The 15245-nt window shown below is 40.4% G+C and overlaps 1 protein-coding gene across 4 annotated transcripts in view; it reads left to right on the top strand.

Annotated features, from left to right (window-relative positions):
• Positions 1-15245, top strand: part of EP300 (E1A binding protein p300) — a 61998-nt gene that overhangs the window by 10766 nt on the left and 35987 nt on the right. For all 4 annotated transcript variants that reach the window (XM_017827686.1, XM_017827687.1, XM_017827688.1 and 1 more), the window contains 2 exons: positions 6499-7157; positions 14715-14891. In XM_017827686.1, coding sequence (XP_017683175.1) covers positions 6499-7157; positions 14715-14891 — 836 coding nt within the window. The remainder of the gene's footprint in view (positions 1-6498; positions 7158-14714; positions 14892-15245) is intronic.

The following is a 15245-nucleotide window of genomic DNA, read 5'->3' as shown; positions in this document are numbered from 1 at the left end:
AGAAACTAGTATGTGCCACCTGAACCTTTGTGTTTATTTCTTTGCTAAGTAGTTAGTATTGATATATTTTCCTTGCTTTATAAGCCTTGTCAAAAATCTCTACTTTGCCTTGCATGCTTGGAGAGCAGTTACATCACTGGTGCTGCCATGTGCTCTTGCAGTAAAATTAACTTGAAATAACTAATTTGAAAATTGATCACTTGATAAGGCACTGAAGCCTTATTGACTTAAAGACTTTGGTTGCACACTCTGCATATGTACTAGTTTAAAGTCCATTTTGGTGCCAGGTGGGTTTTCAACGCAGGCTGGCAGTTTCCTTGCATGTTGCACATTAGACATTGTCGAAGGCAGACTTCTTAGATGTAGGACCCAAAATGAAGAAAACAATCCATAGTATACAATGGAAGTCAATACACTGATTTTTGAAGTTGCTTTCTCACAGTTCATATTACTTAATCCAGTCGAACTGGACTGCCATTGAAAGAAGTGGACCTGCTCCTTCTACTGTCTTTTCTGACCCACTTTCTCACTAGAGATCTAATGTAGTCAGGGCAAGTCAGGCCAGTTTCTTGACATTACAAAAAAAAAAAAAAAAGACCTGCTTAAGTGTTCAGTAGTGGTACAGTTCCTAAAAGGAATTATGATATGCCCTTGCATGTTGAGACTACCTCAGGTTAAGACTTCTTGATCTACTACTTAGATGTTGGTTTTTGGAGGTGCTTTTGTTTTCTTTCCTTTGACTCTTAGGTGGCAGTAGCAATCTGTTCTATATGTTCTTGTTACTTGTGGGAAGAAATACACTAATAAAACCATAAATAGCATAATGGGGAATCACTGTGTTACTCTACTGAGATCAAGATCTAGCTCTACCACTTACTGCCAGTGTGTGACTGGATGTTTTTGAGCTCTTAGGCCAGATACTGTCTGTTTTGTTACATCCCAATTTTTCAGTGTCTCATTATACACCAAGATCTCTAGAGGCTGACTCAGGTAGACAAACCTTTGCAGGACTAACTGATCTTCTTCTTTGCCTTCTCACAGGCTTTATTTTGTTAGTGAGAAATCTTTGTGTGTATCCTTAATGAAACATTGCAAGGCTAGCAGTGGGCTCAGTGTACCGGAAAGTCAATCAGTTCTCTGGATATTTATCACACTGGGTTAAGCTCTGCCTTTGGCTCTTGTGTGTGTGTATGTGCTGTTATTTTCACATAGGCTGTGACCTGTCTGGTCCAGCCTTGTTGGTTTTGGATTGGTCGTAGGTAGAACTCTCTACAATGGCCTTTAGGATACCCGTTCAACCTCGAAGACTGAAATGGATCGCAGCTGTTGTTAGATGTACACAAGGTCTTATTGATCTTTATGGTCTTTTGAGGCTGTTTGTGTTTCAGTCCTGTATCTGAAAATTTCTGCCTCTCAGCAGTTGACTAAAAATGTAATTTTCATAGCTGACCAGACAACTGAAAGTTTATTCTAGTTTTGTTGTTTATCTACTGGCTAAAGAAGACTTTGAAGTTTTGTTTTTGGAAAAGACTTCTAAAAAGGGCAAACTCACACCAGAATGTTGCATTCTTGGTACTTAACTACTTACAGTTTTGGCTTGTAGCTGATACTGTTCTTTTATGATGAATCTTCTGTCATATATTCTCTAAGATTAAAAGTCCTAACAAGTTAGTCTTATAGGGAAAGAACATATTAAATTTTTTGATGTAAAGAACTAATCCAATTTGGATTATTTCACAACCATTCAGGTTGGGGGTGAGGGTTTTTTTAGTGTAACTGGTGATATGTTGTGTTGAGACATTAATAAAAAGAAAACCATTTTGTGTTTTTGACATTTTTCTTCCTGTTCACTGACTGTCAGTGGCTTACCAGGCCAAGGAGCTCAGGTAGCTTGTACCTGGATGCTCCAGTTGGTAATGGCTAGTAAGCCTTAAAGCTGGAATTATCTTCTCATTTATGAAGAGGGAGAATTTCAAGAAGAGTGAGGTCTTCAGAGAAGCAGATTATTATTTTTTGTGAATAAAGATGAGCGAATCTTTGTCTCTCAGAACAAGAATTGCCCTGCCCCTTTGCAATGTTATATCTGAAATCATCTAAATGGATCTTTCTGAGAAAATACTATGCAGTGGTTTGAAAAATGAATTAGTTCTTCATATTTAGACACTTACTGATTACTATCCAGGTGGTTTTGTGAAGGATTTAATATATAATGGTCTGATCTCAGGAAAGGTGAAGATTTTTGGTTTGGGACTCACCCTGTCCTGGAAGTTGTGTCTTTTCAAGAGCAGAAGTTCTTTCCCCTGCTACAAGCAGTCACAAAACTGGCCTTTGAGCTGTGTGGGTGCTGATGGGAGGTGGCTGTCTGCTGCCATGATGGTTGTATTGGAGGTACAGGGTTTGTGCTGACTCTTGTTCTTTCCAGACACTCAACTTTTGTTTTCAGCTTTGTTTGTTCATCATTAAGGACAACAGACTAACTTGTGGACTCATGATTGTATCTTCTGCTCTTTCCTCACTCGTGGGCTATTCATCAGGTTATTAGCCAGGGTGTTTTCTGGATATAGTGCTTCAACATTTGCCTGTTCATGGTGTCCTAACAGCCTTCTTAAGATGCCTGTTTAAGCTGTGTTAAGATGTCACCATTTTTTCTGATTAGTTTCCCTATTTCCTTGATCTCTAATTTGAGGGTCTCTTCCACTGTAACTCTTCCCATGCTCATCAATATTTACTTTTTAACCTAACACTGAACATTGTATGTTGTCTTTGGTTTTGTTTGCTTTTGGGGGGGGGGGCAGCAGGGTGGTGTGTGTGTATAGTGTGTTTTGAGATAAGTCTACTGACACACAACTCTAAATTAGTAACTTTAAATGGAAGAACTTGAACAAATATTTATTCTCCTCATTGTTCTTTCACTTCTGAATCTTCAAAAATACCAGTCATGCAAATGAAAGATCAGTCCTTAGTGTGCCGTGCAAAGCATAACTTCTAGCACAAGATTTATGTTAATAAAGAATGGGCTAACTAATTTTAATAGTTTAAAACAGTTCTTTAGTGGAAACTTTCATTCTGTCTCTGGTGCTTTGTAGCAATGTAGAGTGTATAAATGGAGTTATAAAATCTCAGCTGTGGTATGCCTGCATTCTTGCCAACCTTATATGATATTTTCAGAATTCTGAACGTCATGATCTTATCTGTGATAACAGTTGGAAAGTTGTAGAGACTCTTACTACAGGAGTTTGGCAGTTTGGGTATGGTATTGTGTGAAACATTTTAAACAAATTTGTAACGCTCCTGAGCTTTTCTGACTTACTGCTGTTCAACTGTAGTCTTTTTCTGCTGATATTTGGACCAAGCCATCTTGTCAGCCCCTCGGAAATTCACTGCAATTGACATGGCCTTTTAAATGCAGTTGCTGAGATGAGTAGTATTTTAGGTTATTGCTTAGATTGAAGTTTTTGAAAATGCAGTGCTACACCTCCGACAGAGCATCCATGAAATGACCTTTCTGGCAAAGTGGTGCTGAAATATTTCAATGGTTAAGATTAAAAAAATTACTCTTTTTAGGTGTTCTCAAATTCCAAACATTGTTTTACAGCCTGGTCGTGCCTCAGCTTTTCACAGAATGATGGAATGGTTTGGGTTGGAAGCAACCTTAAAGATCATCTCGTTCCAACCTCCCTGCCATGGGCAGGGACACCTTCCACTAGACCATATTGCTCAAAACCCCATCCAACCTGGCCTTGAACAGTTCCAGGGGTGTAGGGCATCCACAGCTTTTCTGAGCAGCCTGTTCCTGTGCCTCCCCACCCTCACAGTGAAGAACTTCTTGCTGTATCTAACCTCCATCTAGTCTCTCTCAGTTTGAAGCCATTCCCCCTTGTCCTATCACTACATGCCCTTGTAAAAAGTCCCTCTCCAGCTCTTGTGTAGCCCCTTTAGGTAGTGAAAGGTGCTGTAAGGTCTTTCTGGAGCCTTCTTTTCTCCAGACTGAACAACTCCAACTCTGTCTTCATAGGAGAGGTGCTTCAGCTCTCTGATCATCTTTGTGGTCCTTCTCTGGATGCGCTCCAACAGATCCATGTCCTCCTTATATTGGGAGCCTCAGACCTGGATGTAGTACTCCAGATGGGCTTGCATGAGAGCAAAGTAGACCAACACCCCAAGTCTTTCTCCTCAGGGCTGCTCTCAATGCATTCTCCACACAGACTGTATTTGTGCTTCGGATTGCTGTGACCCATGTCCAGCACTTGCTCATGGCCTTGTTGAACTTCATGAGGCTCCCATGGACCTACTTCTCAGATTTCTCAAGGTCCCTCTGGATGGCATCCCTTCCTTCCAGCGTGTCAACTGCACCACACAGCTTGGTATTGTCAGCCAGTTTGCTGAGGGCGCACCTGATCCCACTGTTTGTGTTGCCGTCAAAGACTTTAAACAGTGCCAGCCCTGATACTGATCCCTGAGGAACACCACTTGTCACTAGTCTCCACTTAGGCACGGGGCTGTTGACCACATCTCTCTTTGAGAGTGACCATGCAGCCAGTTTCTTACCCAGTGAGTGGTCTGTCCATCAAATCCATGTCTCTTCAGTTTAGAGACAAGGATGTCATGTGGGACAGTGTCAAATGCTTTGCACAAGTCCAGGTAGATGATGTGGTCTTTCCTCATCCGTCAATGCCATAACCCAGTTGTAGAAAGGCTACTGAATTTGTCAGGCATGATTTGCTCTTACTGAAGCCATGCTGGCTATCACCAATCACCTCTTATTTTCCATGTACCTTAGCATAGTTCCTAGGAGGATCTGCTCCATGATCTTGCTGAGCACAGAGGTGAGACTAACTGGCCTGTAATTCCCTGAGTCTTCCTTATTTCTCTATTTATTTAAAAATTAGTACCTCATTCTTCTCTATATCCCAGGTAACCAGGTTCCCCATTTCCTTCTGGAGAGAGTCTGTATTTTCCCTAGCTGTCCTTTTATCACCCACATGCATATAGAAGCTCTTCTTGTTGGTCTTGACATCCTTGATCAGATTTAATTCTATCAGGGCTTTAGGTTTCCTTACATGACTCCTGGCTGCTAGGACAGTTTCTCTATATTCCTCCCAGAGTACCTGTCCTTGCTTCCACCCTCTGTAAGCTTCCTTTTTGTACTTGACTTTGTCCAGGAGCTCCTTTTTCATCCATGCAGGCCTGCTGGTGTTTTTGCCTGACTGCCTCTTTGTTGGGATGCGTTGCTCCTGAGCTTGGAGGAAGCAATCCTTGAATATTAACCAGCTTTCTGGGGCCCCTCTTCCCTCCAAGACTTTATCTCATAGTACTCTATCAAGAAGATTGCTTGAAGAGACCAGAGTCTGCTTTCCTGAAGTCCAGGGTATTGAGCTTGCTGTGCTCCCTCCTTGCTGCCGTAAGGATCTTGAGCTCTACCATTTCTGGTCATTGCAGCCAAGGCTGCCCTTGAGTTTCATATTCCTCACCAGGCCCTCCTTGCTCGGAAGAACAAGGTCCAGCACAGCACCTCTCCTCGACAGCTCCTCTCTCGCTTGGAGAGGGAAGTTACCTTCAACTCACCATAAGCTTTCTAAGTTACTTTTAGTTTAACTTCCATAGGTTAAATATACAGACCAAGGTGTGTACTACTTCTTAACACCTTGTTTTCTTGAGCAAATTGATTCTGGGTGCTGTGTGATGTTCTTGTATCTTATCTATATATTCCAAATAGCAATCTTTCACCCCTTGGTTACCTTGGGGATTGCTTTGCATAGGCTCTTGAGGTGGGAATTTGATTTTTCATCCTAGTGTTTTTTCACAGCTTTGTGGCCAGGAGGGCTGCTTTGTTTTCTAACAGTGTTGTGGGAAGGTACTGGTTGTCCAGTGAAGTTCAGTGAAATTTGGCAATCAGTGCTGGTAATGGCTGGATGTGGAAGAATAAAAAAAAGCCAACAGCTACCCAGCAAAAAACCCCAAAACAACCTAAAACCCCAAACCCAAACCTCTATTAAGTATTCTATAAATAGTAAACTTTTTTTTTGAAACTGTATTGCTGTATTACTTATGGCTGTTCTGAAAATGATAGAGTTCAGTGAAAGTTAAAAATTATAAAGACAATACTTTCCCATCAATCTGTTAATTCTTTGTAGTAATTGTTGTCTAATTCCATTGGTCAACTCTGAGAGATTTTAATGTAATTTTTTCACTCCTCTCTTCACAAATTTCCCAAGGTGAGAGAGCATAGTCTGATATCCAGTGATCTTTTGGCACAAATTGTAGGAGAGTGACGTGGAATGGTCTTCTCTAGTTTAGACTCTGTAAAGTTTAGAAATTACTTTTATCCAGACAAACTGGATAGTTTTCAGTAACGACTGATAGGGGAATTTTGCTCAAACATAAAAAGTTGAGTTTTGCTAGTTACTTGAAATTAAAAAATAGAAACCGATGAACAGATTTTCCTTCAAGACACTATTGCTTGCTCTGACCTCATATACAATTGGTTTTGTTTTTCAGATTTTGGATCGCTCTTTGATCTGGAACATGACTTGCCAGATGAACTGATCAGCTCCACAGAACTGGGACTCACCAATGGTGGTGACATTAATCAGCTGCAGACCAGCCTTGGCTTGGCACAAGATGCTGCCTCTAAACACAAGCAGCTGTCTGAACTTCTACGGGCTGGTAGCTCCCCAAATCTGAACATGGGGGTTGGTGGCCCTGGCCAGGGCATGGCCAGTCAAACCCAACAAAATAGTCCTGGAATGGGAATGTTAAACAGCATGGTGAAAAGCCCCATGGCACAGGCTGGGTTGACTTCTCCCAATATGGCGATGAGTGCAAGTGGACCAAACCAGGGTCCTTCTGCCCAATCCACAGCAGGAATGATGCCAACAGTAAACAGTCCAGTTAACCAGCCTGGCATGGGAATGAACACAGGGATGAATGCTGGCATGAATCCTGGGATGTTGGCAGCAGGCAACGGACAGGGGATGATGCAGGGGCAAGTCATGAACGGTTCAATTGGAGCAGGCAGAGGGCGGCCCAATATGCCGTACCCAAACCCTGGAATGGGGACTGCCGGTAACTTGCTGGCTGAGACACTGCAACAAGGCTCTCCACAGATGGGAGGGCAGGCTGGACTGAGAGGGCCACAGCCTGGGGCCATGAACAAGGTAAGATGAGCTAAATTTTATTATCTTCCTTATCACTGTTGACTTTATTTTGTAAAATTTATTCCTCTGCAGTATGGGTTCTATAGGTTGGTTTTTTTCTTTAAGAATCCTGTATCATGGGGTAAATAGTTTATATGCTGCTAAAGTGGAATTTGTGACAGTCATACGAAGTGAGAATTGAATCTTGCACAACAAGCAAGACTATGGCAAGATTAAAAAGCCTATTGTGGTAGTATAGATTATCAACAACATTGAAAAGTAACTTGATTGTATTTTATTCTGTTTTATGCTTTGTCCACAACTGTATTTTCCCATCTGATGTGATGCTGGTATTGTCAGTGTCGTGGGAATCTATCGGGATGTTGTGGTGCTTTTTTCTGTGTGACAGTCAATGGAAGTATTTGTTGTCCAAGATCAGCTGAGTGTTTGTGCTGTGGCATATGCTGAGAGGCACATACAGGTTTGAATGGACTGATACACTCACTGTATGTGCCAAGACTTACATTGGCCTTGTTAAGGGATAGGTATTTGAGTTAATGGTGGAGAATGAATGCTTGTGTAAACACCTGAAGACAAATGTTAGGTTCTTAAGACTGTTAATCCAACTCAGTTCTAGTTTTAATATTCACAATGGCTTTGTCTGCAGGACAGCAAACCAGAAAGCTGAAAAAAAAATCTTTTTATACTGGAGAGGGAAATAAATGTGCTTTTGTAATTCAGGAGATCGGAAGAAAGTTGTCATGAGTCACTGAAAAGACAAGAGAAGACCCTAGTGGTTTAAATGACAAAAAGCTGCCTAAATTTAATTTTTGTCATGCACAATTAGCTGTCTTAGAGTAGTAGCCGCTTGAGTATTTATTCTCCAGTTTTTAGTGTTTTGATCAAAAGCCTAGAAAATACTTAAATGTTTCAGTTCACTTTAGGTGGGTGTTTTATGTTTCTTGGCTAAGGAGGGGAGAGTTTTTTTAAGGTGCTCTGCAATACCTAAATCTGTCTTAGAATACCTAAAATCAGTCCACTTGGAGGGCTAGGCATGATAATAACATAGTCTATAAATGTATTTGAGGCATAAGTTACGCTGTGTATTAATAACTTTGGTGTCTTGTGAACATTAATTATGAAGTTCTTTGATCTTAACTGTTTGCTTAAGCTCAATGTGCTGCTAACTACAGTTCTGGTGTGCATCTCTACATATATGTTCAGTAAGGAGTTGATTTTGTGGTCTCATTGTTTCAGATATTTTTGCCTGATAGGAAAGTTGTTGCAAAGCTTGATTACTATAGTAGAAAATTTATATGCAGCTTACGGTGGTAAGAAATGTGTAGCTACTTAGAAGTATTCTTGTATTGGAATTATATAATATTCATTATTCCTTGGCTGTAAAAAAAAAAAAATAAATTTGATCTTCAGAAAGCTGTATTCAGAAGTCAAAAATTGTTATAGTGGGTGTTTGGATGAAATGCAACTTCTTAATCCTTAGTTATCAGAGCTAAAGTAGGGTTATGCACTATAATAAACTTATTTATCTAGAAGTAAGGAGAGGACATAAAACCAAGCTTTTGGCTGATGTAGTCTAAAATTGTCTCTTCCTCCCTTACTTAAATTCCAAAATGTGCTGTACATCTAAAGTAAGAACACTTTATGCTTTGGGGAATATTCAAACCAAATACGTGATAACTTCTGGGTTTTAGTTCATAGTCCCAGACTGATTAAAAATACTGAAGAATTCTTTAATTGCTGATAAAAAAGTCCTGAGACTTTTTGTGTAAGTATGGTGGGTACAGCCTTCGTAAAGGAGTTGAAACTGCCAGATGAGAAAGAACAGTCTGAAATGGAGGCTGAAATTCCAGAATGTCTTCAATCAGTTTGGTTATTGGCAGGGAGCCTGTGTTTCACTTCATACAGTGGAGTTAGCAAAGTCTGACAACAGCAATGTCTGACCATTTATTTTATCTCTCCACCCATCTGCTTTTTGGTTTTCCCACCTACAAATCTTCAAAAAGTAGATGAAAACAGAGGACCTTAAGCTGTTTTTAAAAGCCAGTTTTTCTAATTGGTAAATTTAGTACTGTGTTGCTGTTAATGTGGGGGTTTGTGTGATAACTTCTGTAGGTTTTCTTCATTGCTGCAAAAAATGTGCATTATCCAGAAGCTCTCCTTCAGTAGGAGGGAAAAAACCAGACCAGATGCTTTGGTTATGATTGTTCAACTTCACCATGTTAGCTTGCCAAAGTCAGCCCTTTCAGGTGATGGGAGAGTTGCCTCTGACTTGTCTCTCAGCGAAACAGTGGTGTGTTTTGTGCAATGGTTTGGATGGAGGAATAGCTTAGGTTTCTGTCATGTTAACTAATTGTAAGAGAGAATGTTATGCTCTTCTAACAGTAAAGATGAGCTGCAAGTGGCAAATTAATTTGGAAAGCGAAATTGGTTACATTTCAACTTTGTTCTGTTATCCTGGGGAGTTACTGAACAGTTTTCTTCCTCTCTTCCCAAAACATTGACTAGCAATAGAGTGGAACACTTGCTCTGCGTTTTAGTCATGCGCTTCCCAGCTTCCCAACTAGTTGTGCACGTTACTTTTTAAGACTTGAAATCCCGAATGTCAATGTAAACGATTGATTTGTACATATAAGCTTGTACTGTCATAATCTGATGCCTTACATCCTGTGGTTTAATGCCATAGTTTTATGTCTGATGTAAGCAGTCCCTTTGGATGCCATCGCTGTGCCAGTTGGATGACCGGCTGTGTTGAAGAACTAATCCAGACTTGAATTGAAACTCATGTGGTCATTTTAAAAGAAGTTGTTTTAATTTGAATTGGATTTTGTGTCCAGTTTATATTTATCCATTGAAAAACTAGTATCTCTGAATTAGGGAGAGGATTTTTTAAAGGAGTTGATCTTGCCAGTCAGAGGAGGGTGTGAATCCTGCTTTGGTGACAGTACCAGTTTTAAAATGCCTGTGAAAGTCTACCCTGAAAGGAAGTGTTACAAGTTTGGAGAGGAAAGGAATTGTAACAAGTTTTGCTTGAATAGTTTTTTGTTTTCTGTGTGGTTTTATATGTTTTCTCTGGTTTTGAGCAAGTTAAGAGGACAACAGACATGCCTATTACTCTTAAAATAGTGTTTTGGAATTTGTTTATAAGGCTTGGATTCTTTCAGTGTCTATTCATTTTTCAGGCTTTTTGTTTGACTAGATAGATTTACATATTTAATTGACTCAAATATAAGCAGATAACTTATTATAGAGCTTGAATTTGCTAAAAAAAAAATCATGTTTCCTGTTTTGAACCATTCTTCATTTGGAATCATATCTAGTCAAAGCCTTCATTTTATTGTTCCACTGGGTTCTATTGAGAGTGCCAAGTTAGGGTCTTACTGTGCAGCCTCTTATTAGGGGAGGAGGTTATTTTGTGTATAAGTTGATGTATGCATTTATGTCATAGCACAAAGTGACAAAGTTCACCTGACCCTCAGGTCACTTAGATCTCACCTCCCACTGATTGAAGAAATGTTTCCTTTACTCCAGTAATGAAGTGGAAGTTCAGATTAGTAAGGGCATTACTGCTACCTCTGCAATGTGAGTATTTCACTTGAAATGTTTGGAGTTTCAGTAGTAATTCTTTGCCATTTGGCTCACTGTTTGAGTATGTACAGAGTTCTCTGCTATTATAACGAATACGTTTGACTTTATCAGTTTAACCTCTGTTAAGAAGATTCAATGGCAATATTTTACAAAGTCAAAGGTAGAATATTTGTCTATGTGCATAGTTATAACACGTGTTCCTCCTGAATTTGTACTCCGTAGTATCAACAGTAAAACTAGAAGCAGAGGTACTTGACCATCTTCTGAACTGAAGATACATGTGTTCCATGGCATTAGAACAAAACCTTGGGGAATTTCCTCCACTTTTGTAGTTATTCTTCTTAAGGCTGCTCAGATACTCCCCCAATCTATCCGATACCTCCTTCCATGAGAGGCAGGAAAGTCAGGTTGTTTCCATTGTGTATGTAGAAGGTAGAACCATCTGAGATTACCTTTGCCTTCTATTAGCCACATATTATCATATTTTATGATCTTTCTTGTTTTCTTCCTCTTTACTGTGAATTGAATTTCTGTCTGTTCTTCCTTTTGTGCAAGTTCTTGCATATGTGATGAAAGTAAGTTGAAGCTGTGAGGAGAGGAAGAAAAACTTCAGATGGATATGAAGAGTAATAGGAAAAGCAGTGAAAGGAAATGGTGGCCAGGAAGAGTGAGTAGAGGTTGGACTCTCTGACTTTGTATTTCAACCATCTCTGTTTTCACATGGTATTGCAGATGAAGCCTTGTACTTGTCTGATACAGTGGCGCTAACACCACCTTTCTTTGGCTGGTTCTTCTGCACTGGATTGTTTATTTACCCTTCCCAACAGATCATTAATGTGATGAGAAACTGTATATTAGTCTTTCTGGTTGTTTCCTACTGATCTTCCTTCTGTAGTCATGAGGCCATGCATTTCTTCCTGTTTGTTTTCTTTTATTCATGTTTCTCAACATGTCACAGCAAATGACATGAGCATGCTCCTGCTTCTTCTGCAGGGTCACAAGGTCACCTTGTGCCAGGTGAAGAATCTCCCAAATGACCCTTCTCTTGACTCAGTCTAGAGTTGCGTGCAGTTGGTTGGTTTCAGGTTAGTGGGTCTGTGATGGCAGGACTGGGGGCCATTGCTTTGAGGTTCCTCTGTGGATATGGCAGGTGTCAGTCTCACCTGGACCAAATAATGGCAGCTGATTTGTTCCAGGAGACACTGAGGCATTTGTTTTTCAGCATCCTTCTTAGGTGTCGCTTGAATGCATGGCTTTTAGAGTCAGTTTGGCATGCTTGACTTCCAACCTGGCCTAGACTTCTCTGGTGTTTGCCTCTCCTGTAAGCTGAAATTACCACTGACAGAAGCAGCTAGGCTGAGCTGGGCATGTAGTGTTCTACTGCCAGGTGCCTTGGTGTACAGCAAGGTGGAGGGAGAGTGGAACCCTGTGTTTCTGCCATGGAGGCAGCCCTGTTTGAGGGGGCTGGTCTTGCATCCCAGACAGTACCAGTGGCTAATGCTTGAGAAAACATCAGAGATCTTTGTGCTGCAGCAACTTGATTAGTACATTTGAAAAAGTCAGATGCTTCACATAAAATTTGTGTCCAGCTTTGTTGCAAATACAAATGTTGATTGGCATGGTGCAGCCTCATCCCTGAGTTTCATTAGGAAACTGTTTTAGGTGAGAGAGCAAAAGTGACGTAGCTTTTTCTAAGCTGAGGTTTGGTTCCTTCCCCTGCAGTCAGGACAGAGTTGGCTCATCAGGCCACAGTTATTCTGAATCCTTTGGTATCAATGTGTGATATCTAAAGTTGTCTGAGTTAGGCATCTTGATTTCTCTCTGTGACATCAAGGTGTGAAAATGTGCCTTGAGCCTTTAATTCTGAGTTGTTTGGTTTGGGGTTTGGTTTTTTTTGTTGTTGTTGTTTTTTTTTGTTTGTTTGTTTGTTTTTTTAAAGACAAATAGCAGCATAAGTTACAGAAGTCAAATTGGGGTCGGTGATAGTGATGGCCAGTGTAGTCTATGCTTTAGTATACTCTCAGTTGTCAGGTGACTTTGGTAGTTATCATTGTTAATGAACTTGAAAACTTTGCTTAGAAATTTATGGGTTTGGAGATGTACCTGTTTTCAAAACCCTTTCTGGAACCAAAGGGATCGGGCTATCTTACAGGAAAACGTGACTTGTTTTCTTAAGGAAATAATTCTCACTAAGCCTTGAACATGTTGCTCAATTTGAGACAACAGTGATGATGGGAAATATTTCTGAAAGTGTGTTTCCTGACTCCTTATATTTTTCTTTTTTCCCTTCTGCTCAGTTTGCACATAAGATCTTATCTTCTGAGGGAGAGGAAGGGAGGGTTTGAGTCTTACCTGTTCTGTTTTTGGCAGCAGCTGCTTCATTGGTCACCATATGTGTGTTCATTGCAGTTGAGACACAGCAGAGGAAAAAGACAAGAGTAAAAGGAAGGCTTTTTAATTCTGCCTGATCATTGCATAGTTTGTTTTTCTGCCATGTGTAGAGATTCTTTTCATTGCTCTCTAATGAATTACTGCTGTGTGATTATGGTTATTGCTTATGTGTGGAGGAGGGGGGCTGCCCTCAAGTGAATTCACTTGTGCATATCAGATGTCTAAAGTGGCAGATTCTATAGTGAATTCTGTATTCCTTCTCCTGTAGTTTGAGTTTGATCCTGCTTTATTTTGTAACTGCAACCTGAAGGCTATTATGATAGATTGGAGGTTGTTACAGCCTGAAAAAGGAAAGTGTAACTAATCACAGGTAATCTCAGGGCATGTTGGTTACTTCTCTGTGCGGGTTGGAGAAGTGTGGTAAGGAGCAGAAGCAAGGGAGGATGCTTTGAGAATAAATGTAGCAGTAATTGGAAACAAACCTACCACAGGAGCTACTATGCACTTTTTTGGATGCAGGAAAATGCTTTGAACCAAAAGATATTAAGGAGACTGGACATTGTCTAGTCAAATGCTAATATGAGTTGAAACAATACAGCTCTTTAAAGTACTTTTGTGCCTCTGTTATTAGAAGTTGTGTCTCCTTGAAGATCCTGCCTGAGTAATGGTAAGATCTTGGTAATCTAAGCAAAAATCTCCAGTTTTTCTGGTCCTCTGTGGCTAGTTGTTTTGGTCCTAGAAAGCCAAATTTCCCGTGAAAAATACGTAAGAATGCAAGGAATGGAAAAAAATGTCAGAGGGCAAACAACTTAATTGGTAAGATTGCTCGTTTTCACTCAGGTTCTAGGGCATTCCAAGGCAACAAATAGTATATTCTAGTTTGCTAAAACTGTTGAATATGCATATGGCTTGTATGAAACATGAATCTATTTCCCCTGTGAATGAATGGTTCAGTAGATTTGTTTTGTTTGCAGAGTTCTTGCCTACCATCTCCTTTGACCTCTAGTACTACTCACTGCAAACTAGCTACTGTGACTGTGTGAGGTGCTAACCTGTGACTAGGGTGTATTCTTAAATTGAAAATGTTTGTGTACCGATAATGCAGGCATGCATTGTTATGACTATCTGGAGAGGAGCTGTGGGAGTGCTAGCAGTTGGGTAGGATGTTTTTGGGATAAACTGCTGATATGAACGAATATGGTATTTGTCTCCATTTGAAGTCTGCACAAGTGTAGAGAGGAGAAAGCTTCCAGACTTGGGTCATGTAGTCCATGGTACAAATTTGTGTTTCAGAAAGCTGAAATAAGAAATCTGTTGAACCAAATATTTTCTAAAGAAATAATCAGGCCAGTTTTGTCCAGTCTGACCTCAAAGGTTGGTAAGTTGGCTTTGTCATATTTATAGGAACTTTCTGTTAATGTTATGTGATGAGTAAATACATGAACATGAAGAAGCAAGGGAAGCATGTGGATCTATATTGCTTTGCAGCTTGTTCCTGGTTATGATCACTCGTGCTTCTCTGAAGTATTAATTTGCCTTTTACATTGTGAACTTAAGCTGTTTTACCATTTTAATTTCTAGATGGGAATGATGAGCAATCCCAGTCCATATGGCCAGCCATATAGTCAAAATACTGGGCAGCAGATTGGAGCCAGTGGACTTGGGCCTCAGATGCAGAATAAAGCTGGACTGCAGAATAGCTTACCACAGTTTCCAATGGACAAGAAGCAAGTTCCTGGGGCAGGAATGCCTAACTTGGTAAGTAGAATGAAAGGTGTCTCCAGAAAACATTGCAGTAGATCAAAGGGGAGCAACACGCTCTGGCCTTGCCATGTTGTGTTTTTTGCAGCTGCCATACCCAGTGTGAGTATGTGCTCTGAATCCCCACAGGGTGCACTTGCTTCAACTCATAAGAAGACTGATATGAAGGAGAGGGCTGAGTTGTGCTTTCTGTGTTGATAAGCTACATCTCCACTCTTGGCCCTTCAAACCCTGCTAACAGGGAAAATGAAATGGAGCTCCTTAACTGAAGTGAGCTTTGCCACCTGTTTGGACACCTCTGCTCTCCTCTCCCATCCCTTTTGTGGTTGCTCTATTGTAACCCTTCTTCTC

This window comes from Lepidothrix coronata, unplaced genomic scaffold (genome assembly GCF_001604755.1).
Source record: "Lepidothrix coronata isolate B3197 unplaced genomic scaffold, Lepidothrix_coronata-1.0 Scaffold141, whole genome shotgun sequence".
NCBI lineage: Eukaryota > Metazoa > Chordata > Aves > Passeriformes > Pipridae > Lepidothrix > Lepidothrix coronata.
Note: the sequence above shows the minus strand (reverse complement) of the source record. Positions and strands in the feature narration are given on the sequence as shown.